General features: G+C 44.1%; 1 protein-coding gene across 1 annotated transcript; it reads left to right on the plus strand.

Annotated features, from left to right (window-relative positions):
• The first annotated feature begins 4,410 nt into the window (after positions 1 to 4,410).
• On the plus strand, positions 4,411 to 10,599 carry LOC104578442 (stem-loop histone mRNA binding protein). Its single transcript, XM_088530527.1, has 8 exons — positions 4,411 to 4,442; positions 4,651 to 4,776; positions 6,148 to 6,252; positions 6,752 to 6,811; positions 7,026 to 7,157; positions 7,775 to 7,924; positions 9,197 to 9,281; positions 10,048 to 10,599. The coding sequence occupies exons 1-8, from the start codon at positions 4,411 to 4,413 to the stop codon at positions 10,162 to 10,164; spliced, it is 807 nt and encodes a 268-aa protein (XP_088386653.1). The 3' UTR covers positions 10,165 to 10,599.
• Positions 10,600 to 11,299: the final 700 nt, after the last annotated feature.

Raw genomic sequence — 11,299 nt, forward strand, 5'->3', positions numbered from 1 at the left:
AGAAGAATGTAGATGAATGCACCCTTCCCTGCAGTTGTTGAAGACAAGCTACTAGTGGGGTTTGGATGGGGTGTTCATCCAGTTGCTTTATTTTGCATTCTAGGATAATGTATCTTAAGCTAGCATGTGCCTAATCCTCATGAGACAAGGAAAGATGTATTGAAACTGCCCTCCTGTCTTTGAGGGCATGAGTGACTTAAACAGGAACATAGCTTGAATACCTGGATTTTTCTTTTATGCCTGTTGCAGGCTGACCTGGAGAGCCAAGCTGCTGCTGAAAATAGCAGAGGATGCACTCAGTGGCAGCTGTTGCTACAGAAATTGGTTGGTGATCAGTGGTGCCAAGTCTAGTTGGAGGCCTGTAGCTAGCGGGGTCCCCCAGGGATCAGTCCTTAGTCCAGTCCTGTTCAATTTATTCATCAATGACCTGGATGGAGGCACAGAGTGCTCCCTCAGCAAGTTTGCTGATGATACCAAACTGGGAGGAGTAGCCGATACCCCAGAGGGCTGCGCTGCCATCCAGAGGGACCTGGACAGACTGGACAACTGGGCGGTGAAAAACCTCATGAAATTGAACAAGGCCAAGTGCAAGGTCCTGCACCTGGGGAGGAATAACCCCAGGCACCAGTACAGGCTGGGGACCGACCTTCTGGAGAGCAGCTCTGCAGAGAGGGACCTGGGTGTCATGAGGCAGCAGTGTGCTCTTGTGGCCAAGAAGGCCAATGGGATCCTGGGCTGCATTAAGAAGAGCGTCTCCAGCAGGTCGAGGGAGGTGATCCTGCCCCTCTACTCAGCCCTGGTGAGGCCACATCTGGAGTATTGTGTCCAGTTCTGGGCCCCACAGTACAAGAGGGATGTGGAGCTGCTGGAGAGAGTCCAGCACAGGGCCACAAGGATGATCAGGGGCCTGGAACATCTGCCCTATGAGGAGAGGCTGAGGGAGCTGGGCCTGTTCAGCCTGGAGAAGAGAAGGCCGAGGGGGGACCTGATCAGTGTCTATAAGTACCTCAAGGGAGGCAGTGAGGAGGATGGTGCTGGCCTCTCTTCAGTGGTGGCCCCTGACAGAACCAGAGGTAATGGCTGCAAACTGAAGCCTCAAAAGTTCCATAGGAACTTGAGGAAAATTTTTTTTAACAGTGAGGGTGACAGAGCACTGGAACAGGCTGCCCAGAGAGGTTGTGGAGTCTCCTTCTCTGGAGATCTTCAAAACCCCCTTGGACGCAGTCCTGTGCCACGTGCTCTAGGTGACCCTGCGTGTGCAGGGGGGTTGGACTAGATGACGTCTAGAGGTCCCTTCCAACCTTAAGCATTCTGTGATTCTATGAAGTACAGGAAAGTGGCATTATTTGCAGGCTTGCAGGTAGCTGCTCTTGGGTTTGGAGTGTCCTGGCTAAGGGCTGCTATGGCCACCCTCATTTTACCTTTCTGGCATTGTGCTCAGAGTGAGTTCTGTGGTTACAGTGGAGTTTAGACCAGATCTCCATGAATTAAGAGAAAGTTTTACAGTCTTTTTAATACTTAACACTTTAAAACATTCTGGTATCTGTTAGCACTGGGGGTTCTTATTGCAGTAGTTCAGCTTTGCCGCACTACTCCCAGTGTCTTCCAAACTATAATCTAACCTTGCATTGCTTAGACCTCTGCCAAGTGAGTTCTGAATAACTACTGTGCTGGTCTAGATTTCTAGACACGTTGCAAGTATTTCAAAACATGCAGGAAATGCTGTATAAAACCCTGTGCAGCACGCAGGAGCTTGTGTCCACCACGGGCTGCCCTAGGTGCAGAAATGCATGACTTCCATTAACCACTACCCATCTGGTGTTTCCCAGTGTCTGCTGCTTTAATAGAATTATGCTAGGCGTAATTACAGCTGCCACTCAGTAGAATGTCCTTTTTGATGTGTATTCTGCTTACAGAAACACAGGAGGAGGGCAGTCCCTCCTGAGGGGGAGGACAGGTGCCCGCCGCGGGTGGCTTCGATCCCAGGCGCTCTCAGCGCTCATCCAGTCCTGCCTGGATGCGGGGTGCACTAGTGTCCTAGCACGGCAGTGGCTCCCTCGTGTGTCACTGCTTCAGACCGTGGAATGTGTGTACACAGGAAACACATCTGTACAGCACGTTTTACAGTAGTAATATATAGAGCCTTGTTCAAGTGTGCATGATTCCATGTGTTGTATGATGTTTGTAAATAAATGTTTTAAATCTTTGGCATGTTGTCTTTATGCAAAAGAACTAACATTTAAAAAACTTACTGAGACCATGCTGGCATACAAAAGTTTTTATTTCTAGTAGTACTGTTAGTCTAAGAGCCTTAGTCTTGAAGAGAGTGGACAGTAGAGCCAGGCTTGTGTCCAGTACTTCCAACCATGTCCCCCACCGTGCTGTGTTAAGACAGCTCTGCTGAGAAACTGAACCTAACTTGCACATAGCAGGACTAAGGTAGCTCTGCTGTGTGGCCTCCAGGCTGGGTCTGTCCTCTCTGATGGCCTTGGATGAGTTCAGATGAACATGCTCTAAATTGTCTTAATCCTGCACAAGGCTGCAGGGAATTGCATGTGTAGAGGTGCTGAACCTCTGCTGAGCTTCCAGCAAGTCCTTGGTTCAGGAACAGTCCTGTTTTTCCTAACAGCATCTGAACAAGTGTCAGTGCTCAAATAGCAGCATTCCTGTACAAGCAGACATATTTATGCGGCTGCTGTGCAGGAGATGTATGAGCTAGTACAGTTACAGTAAGGCTAAGGCCAGATAAAGGAGGTGAAAGGCAAACAGTGCTCTGTGTTCCAGTTCTCAGGGTTTGTTGGGTACAGAGCCAGCTCCATTATTATTTATTAGAAACATCTTAAAGTAGGTCTCAGAGGAGAAAAGCAGTAGGCTTGCATACAAGCTGTGAGAGAGATTAAAAAAAAAAAAAAAAACACTAGTGCATGGAAGGGGACTTGCACTCCTCTCCCTGCTTCCGAAAATGCTGCTTATTTAAATCAGGAGCAGTAGGTAGGTGGATGCTTCACACAGAAAGCATTGAAGAGCTAGAAATGATTGCCAAGTACATGCTTAGCAGAAGTCTTTGGGGTATATACATTTAATAAAAGGAGAATACAGATACATTTTGTAAAAGTGAAGTAGTGTAGATATTGGCTGCATTCACAAATGAAAAACATGGATACCTTAGATCTTACTTTATATTACATTGCTTTGACCAGCGAAGCAAAACAGTTGTGTGTGGGGGGGGAAGGCAGTCCAGCCTCCTGCTGAGGTTTCAGATTATTTAAAAACCTTTGCAAATTACTGGCTTGGCCTGGCTTGGAGCAGCTTCCAAGGCAGCCTGGTGCAGAACAATTTTTAAAATTATTTTTCCAGTTCTGAAGCTGTTAGTATTCTTGGGACTTTTGTGTGAATGCGCACACTGAAGAAAGACAGGCCTGAGGCAACGCAGTAGGTGCTGCTTGCCAACAACTGAACCTTAGTTCTGTGTTTTTTGAAATTACTGTAGGTGCTGTACAGTGGCAAAATAATAAAATGCTGTCACGGGAGAGGAGCAGAATGAGGTGCTTACCTGTTATTTTTAAGGTTTCAGCTGAAGTGTCATGACAACACCCACTTAAGTTTTTTTTTTTTTTTGTAATGTACTGCCACCAAAAATGGCTCCACTGTTGCTACATCCTGCAAAGCTACACGAGGCTGTGCAAAGGCTGCCTCTGCCCAAGCAAACATGAAATTATCCCTCATGGGGGAACCACTTGTCTAGGAATAGGATTAAAAAAGGGTGGTTGTTTTCTTTAAAAATTGTCTTATTTCCTGTGCCTTGTACTGGAGTGGCTAGTGTGAGTTTTAACAATAAAAACAGTATATCTCTTCATGGATTGTTTTGGCCTTAATCTGGTCCTGCTCGAACCCTGGCCACTCCAGAATGACCACTAGGACGTTTTGGCGCATTTTGTGCTGGATTCCAGCATTTTGCAAGTTAGCAGGATCGGGCCGTGCCCGCGGGAAGCCCCAAGACTCTGCGGTCAGAGCCCGCCCCAGGGAGCCCAGCAGCGCCGCGGCCGCATCCAGCCCTGTTTCCACCGGCAGGACGCTATTTCGCGCCAAGGCCCCTCACGCGCCCCGGCTTGGCGCCAAAACCGCCGCCGTCTCCCGCCAACACGCCCCTCGGGGCGGGGCCGGGGGGGCGGGCTGAACCATGGCAGCGGGCGGGGGAGGGAGCTCCGCGGAGCGGGCGCGGCGGGAGGAGGAGGAGGTGGCGCCACCCCCCCCGTGTGGTTGGGCCCGCGCAGGCGCCGCGGGGCGGGGCGGGGGCGGAGCCGGCGGCGGCGGCGGGAGATGCGAAGGGGCTGAGGCGGGAAGGCGCCCGCCGCTCCGCGCTCCGGCCGCTCCCGGCCGCTCCGCGCTGCTCCGCACCAGCCCCCAGCCATGTCCTTCCGCCAGCGGAGCCCGCACGGCAGGTAGCGCCGCTCTGCCCGCTCCGAAGCCCGGGGGTGGGGAGGGCCCCCGCCGGCGTCAACGGTCGCTAACGGTCGTCGCGCGCCGTTGCGCCGCCGCCATGTTCGGCGCGGCCCGGCGGGAGGGGGTGTCGCGAAGCTCTCGGGGGCGGCGGGAGGCGGCGGGCCCCGCTCCCCGGCGCGTGCTCACGGTCTCCCCTCGTGCCGGCAGCCCCCAGGCCGCGCCCCGCGGCGCGCTGGGCAGGAAGCGCGGAGCGGACGGCAGGCGGAGGAGGCAGGACGAGCCGGCAGCGCCTGGCGAGGAGGGGCGCGAGCCCGCGGAGCGCAGGCTGGACAGGTGGGTGACGCCGCGCGCCGGCCCGCGCCTCTCGGCCGTGCCCGGGGGCCGCGTTACTGCACTGGGTTTTTCCAAGTCCTTCCTGCTCATGTTAATGCTGTTGTTAGTCAGTCTTAACATCCCTGGGGTTAAATGTTGGGTCTTAAGAAAGGAAGGAATGCAGTATTTTGTCTAGAGCCGCTTCTTATAAAGAATACATAAAAGCGTGTTTCATTTACCGCGAGGGTGACAGAGCGTGGAACAGGCTGCCCTGAGAGGCTGTGGAGTTTCCTTCTCTGGAGATCTTCCAAACCCACCTGGATGCCACCCTGTGCCACGTGCTCTGGGTGTCCCTGCTGGAGCAGGGGGGTTGGACTAGATGAGCTCTAGAGGTCCCTTCCCACCTCAGCCATTCTGGGGTTCTTAGATGTCTTACACCACATTCTTCATTCCTTTCTCTTATATTTCATGCTTGATCCCAGGCATTTATCATGAGCCGCCATCATAGTGGCAGGATTGTCCAACCAAATTTTGATGTATGGGCCTTAAGCCCTGCTTTCCTGCCCCGCTGATGGGGTTTAAGTACTGCTCTGTAGTTTTGAGTTAGTGCTTTGAGGAAAACTTGGTTTCCCCCCAAATTATCCCCTCCTCTGGGAGGATGAGGAGCTAAGCTGCAAAACATGTTTAAGAGTTTGAAATTGGGCAGCTACTGTTTGCTAGGAGGGGATATGAGCTTTGCCCCCAAAACAGTCTGAATCTGCTCATGACCCTAATGGGCTCCAGTAAAGACACATCAGTTTGCAAGGTCAGAGCAAAGATCAGTTTATGACCTACAAATTGAACTTTATTTTGTGTGTTTGCTTATTCTTCAAATTATGTTTTTCCATGAGATAGTTCAGGTGCTATCACATTGTTTTATTTCATTAGCTGTACAACTTCTGTATGTGTTTTTTTTTTTTTTTTTCTTTCCCACTTTTACTGGCTCTGCAACCACGAAAGGGTAAATATTTAACTGCTTGAGTGGATTCAAAATACCTAAGGGAGTAAATTAGTTACGAGGGTATTTCATATTGAGTTTTCTGAAGGATAACAGCTACAATGGGGAAAATGCTGTAGGATATTTGACCTGAAACACTGGTACCTTTCTACATGCATAGAAACTTGCAGAAAAAAAAAAGAAGCAGCAAAAGAGGAAAAAAACCGCACTCCTTCCACACCCAAGATGAGGCCTTACAATGAGGTTTGTTTTTTTTTAATAGAATTGTACATGATTCTCACACCCAAAAAGAGTATTATTAATGAATACATGAAAACTGTTAAGCTAAAATCTCAGGAGAGTGTGGAGGAAAAATACTACAAAATCAAAAATTAATATAGAGGCTCTCTTCTCAGTTTTACAACACCAGAAGGTCCTGGACCTCTTTCACGGTGTTCAGACTGGGGAACTGCAGTGGAAGAAGATGAAATGAGGACCAATGTTAACAAAGAAATTGCAAGGTACTGTGCAAAATGAAATGAGAAAAAGAGGGGAAATGGTGCTTGTCTTGTGGAATCTCTACTGAATTTAACCTCATGATTCTAGCAAAGCTAGAGACTAATGAAGGCCCAATGCCCACAGAGAGTAAGTGCTGCCTTTAGGCCAGCTTCAACTGGCCTGCTAGAAGTCCTATAAGAGTGGCTCTTTGGAGAGTTAATGTACAGGGCTGAATGTCCCTCTTTTGTCCTGTCCTAAATCTCCTTTTCTTTGGATGTCATTGCCTCAGTTGCTGTTGTGGGTATAGTAACTCTGGAAAGAATTTTAGGGAGAAGACTTGGAAACAGTAAGTTTGGGGGTTTATGGAATAGATCTTTCAATTTTCCCTAAATGAGAAGGTGTGTGGGTTGACTTCAATATTATTGCTTAATAGAAGTGTAATAAACTGTGAGCTCTGTGTGTGTGGGTATCTTATTTTCTCTTTGTGTATACTCTTAAGAATCTTGATTTGAACTCTTACAGATATAGAAGAAAACTTCTGATAAATGAATTTTCAAGAGAAAGAAAGTCCTCCTCTGGAAGGTAAGCAATTTCTAGCTTAGCTGAGGAAAATCCTGACAGTGGGTCTCAATTTAACATGTGCCATGTTATTCTGAAAACCCACAACTTGAAATAGTTCATCCTCATCTGCTGCAACATGTTAATTCAACAAGAACGCATTAATTTTTTAACTTTTACATCTGTTTGATTATCTTTTGCTTTCTAGTATTTCTAAATTCTCACTTATTTTTTCTAGTTCTGACTCAAAGGAGTCCAGTATAACAGTGGAACTTGAGACAGATGAAGTGGTTTTGATGAGAAGGCAAAAACAGATAAACTATGGAAAAAACACCATTGCATATGATAGATATATTAAAGAAGTTCCTAGGTAAGTTTTGAATTCCGGAAAGCTCTATTACATGTAACAAACAGGTATGGCATATTCATATAAGTATATTAACAGGCTGCTCTTGGTATCTGAGGCCTATTCAAATGAAGGCATCTGCAAAATTGGTTTTCTAAGACTTTTGACCTCTCCCCAGAATGACTGAAACTTATGCGGAAAAACAAATGCTGCAGAAATGAAAGTGAAAGGTGTTTTGATTGTGGTTGCAATCGACAACTAGAAGAAATGAAACTTTACAGTCAGCTTTTCCACCTTACTAAGCTAAAAGGCAAAACAGAGCCTTGGTGCTCTTAGGTTTGAAAGGCATATTAAATGCAGAAGCCAGATGCTGAAGTTTTCAAGCCTTCAGACTTAGGATAATCAATTTATATTTAAACTAATCGAAGATGGGAAATCTAAAATGTGAATATGGAGATAACCTTTTACTTAAACCTGGACTTGTGCCAGTTGTGGAGTTTTTCCTCTCTAGGTTGTGTTACTTTTTTCAGAGCATGTTGCTCTATAATCAACTTCTTTAGCAGACCACTAGTCTTGGAATTTAAAGCTACTTGATACGTCTGTGCGAAAAGCATTATTTTTTTTCCTTAACATCTGAACAGGTGCCATCGTATATCAGGAGTTCATCCCAGAACTCCGAATAAATTTAAGAAGTACAGCCGTAGGTCATGGGACCAGCAAATTAAACTATGGAAAGTGGCATTGCATTCCTGGGATCCACCTACTGAAGAAGGATGTGATCTGCAAGAAATGTATGTATCCACTATTCTGGATATTTATAAATGTTTTCCATTTATCTACATTTAGTGCTATCTAGTCCTCTTCAGTTCCCTTGCAGACAGAATGGGTGTTAGCTGACTTTGGAGAGCTGTCTGCTCCTAGTTGGTAGGACTGGGTTTAGCTGGTGTCCTTGCAAGGACATGGCTGTGTGTCCCTCTTTTTAGCAGCTTTCCTCTGGGTGAAACCAGAGGTCCTACTGCAGTGCTCTATAAGGGATGTACTACACTAGCAGGGCAGCCTCGTCCTTTCAGAACAGTCTGTAGGCTAATTCTGCAGGGAAAAGTGATTTGTGGTGAAAGCACTGCTGGAGAGTTTGGCTAACTGACTTTCAGATGACTCATGAATATTGAGCTCAGAACAATACAGTGTATGAGAACATGCTCTGTGCTCTTTTCATTTACTATTCCAAGAGCAGTAGTATAAATTCTTCTTTCTGAGAAGAAAGACTAGTAAAATCACCTCAGGGTAGTATTAAATTAAAAACATTGCTATGAGAGCTCATAGTCTAGGCCAGTGTGATCTCTTGCCCTAGAAGATGTAAATGTGACATACATTTTTCATCTGTAGACAACAAACAAACAAACAAACCAGCTCCCTTGCCTCAGGGTTGGGGGTGGAGGTGGAAGACACCTTGATGGAGCAAATTACAAAAGAAAGTAAGGTGGAACTACAAAATGAAGGAAAAGAGATGTAACTGGTTCCTTACAAAAACATATATCTTAACAACAAAAATATTCTTTTTTTTTTTCTGATGATAAAATCAGTATAGAACAATATGATCTAAAATCAAAGGCTTCATTTAGTTTAATTTTTACTTGTCATTGACATGGAGTCAGCTGTTATCTTAGCGTGACGCCTACAGTATATGTTGCTGTTGAAATGTTAACCCTAGATGCGGGGGTCTGATTGTGTGCATTAATTTGATGTTGGAAGGCAATTAGCATTGTCTCTGTGAAAGCAAGTTCCTTGCTCATTTCATAACATTTGCCCTCTCTTGAGGCATTGCTTGAGCATTGGGTATTTGCCTCAAGGCTTTAATTTTATCTTTGGATGTTTTGACAGTGTTAGTTAACTTGCAGTTCTGTTTGGTCTCAGCAACTTGTCAACTTTGTCCGTGTAATCTCTGTAGGTCTCTTTGTTCTTGTTCCAGTATCGCTTCTAGAACCACGCCACAAAATGCACTAAACTTCCTGTGAGGAAAAGGGAATTTGTTCTAAGCTGTATGTTTTTGAATTATTTTACAGTAGTCCTGTTGATCTTGGTGAGATGGAGACAGAATCCATCGGAAGCAGTTCTACTGAGTCTCAAACAAGTTCTCAAGATAACTATGTAAGAATATCCCCTTGCATAAATAATTGCATAAATACGTGCATAAATATATTTTTAATAATCAGTCCACTACTTACATCGAGTGGCTTGAATACATCAGACTCTGTAACCTGCCAGGTGTGGGTAGAGGCTGTGTATACAGCTGAGTGATTTAAGTTGCAGAGGAACTGATGTTTTCCCCTATAGCCAGTGTTTGTCTCTAGCGCAGACAGAACTTTTATGATCTGCTGCGATGAGATACCTTGTTCTTTGTAGCCTACAAAAGAGAATATTTGCATGTGTTTAAAACATGCCACTTGTGACCTGTGGTCTAAAGAGAAAACATTTGCTATTAAGATTGTGATACCTAATGTTAAAAGAGGACATAATTCAGTCCAGCTTCTTGAAGCTGGCTATTTTTATATCCAGGAAACATTTTGCACAGTTGAACAGTAAGCTTCCATAAAAATTCAATAATATTTTTTCTTAAGGAGTTTCTTTCTCTGATGAACATTTAATATGTATAATTTCAGTATCTGAATATATAATACTTTGAACATACATTAAAAATCTTAGGAAATAGTTGGATGGAGAGAAAAGCATTCATTTAAATTCTTAAGTCTTGTATTAGTCTTTTTTACTTAAACTGTTATTTGTGATATTTATAAAGTGATATTTAAAGTGTTCATAAGCATCTGTTAGAGGGATAAATAAGTTACCAAAGTGAAATATGTTATTGTGCAACCAAGTTGCATTTGGCTAATTCTTCACTGACTTTGCATTCCAGGAAACTTACTCTGGCACTCCCACAAAAGTCAGACATGTCGACTATCAAGCAGAAGGTGAATTTGACTTGGAAGCATGTTTGAGTGAGCCACTTAAAGATTTCAATACTGTGAGTTAAATAGTCTTGGGCAAATTATTTCAGAGGAAGTTTCTTTTAAATTTGAGAGGTTAACCTGATTAATCAACTATTACCTGTTAATAGTATGAAAGCCTGAGCAAAGTTCAAGACTGTTCTCTAAGCTGTGGCTGGTCAATGCATCCTCTGGACCAAACCTATGTAAAAATAGAATTAAGTTGTGTGACTTCTAATTTATGCATATCAGATTTTTTTATAAAACATTTCAGCATTTTTTTAAATAAAATATTTCAACATATGGCCAGAAAAATAGCCAAAGGCAATGCTGTCCTCAACTGATTATAAATAGTTCAGTAAGATCTCGTTGTTTTTTCCCCATAGTCGAGTTCATAACTTCAGTTGCCACCTACATGTCAAGAGCAAAGTAGAGAAATGTTTTTGACCATATATCACTTTGCTTTTTCATTTGTCTCTTTTTTCAAAAAAATCTATTTGTAGATAATGCAGGTGGTAGCTGGACCGTGCTGATTATTTTTACAAGTAAACAGGGCCACTGCAGTTAAATTTAACAGCCTTAAGAAAGAGCAGGTTATTTTTATTTGCAAAGAAATGCTTTTGAAACAATGGGAAAGTAAATGAAAGAATTTGCAGTTCATATGGTAGAGCTTGAATAACAGTAATAGAAGCAGTAGCCTGGGAAGTCTGTAAATAGTCAAGATCTCTTAAAACAGTTCAGAAAACAAGGTGTTTTAAGAACAGTGCTCACTTTTTATTTGCTGATTTTAAAATGTAAAACTGTTGTAAATGATAACTGTACAGACTTTCTGCTGAAAGCAGTTAATGTTTCTATTGCTTTTTTTTGTATGGGATGTTGCTGGAAAATAAATGGATGTGTGTTTATTTACGACTCTTAAGCTTCATTTCGTATTATGTTCTTTGGGTAACAGTGCTGATAACATGCTAAAATCTGAAATTGAGAATGGTATTAATACCTACCCTTTCATATTTGTTCTTTAGCACCATCTTCTGACTTCCTCTGAGAGCACCTAAAACATACTTGTTAAGTTCACTCAGTGGCATGTGTACCTAAGGCTTAATGTTATATAGGTCTGCTGACCTTTTGCAGACATCTTAGAGATAGTTTAGACTAGTAGTTAGTTGTCTGTTGGCTGGCTAT

This window comes from Tinamus guttatus, unplaced genomic scaffold (genome assembly GCF_059628265.1).
Source record: "Tinamus guttatus ecotype Peru unplaced genomic scaffold, ASM5962826v1 Tinamus_guttatus_pri_ptg000377l, whole genome shotgun sequence".
Taxonomy (NCBI): Eukaryota; Metazoa; Chordata; class Aves; order Tinamiformes; family Tinamidae; genus Tinamus; species Tinamus guttatus.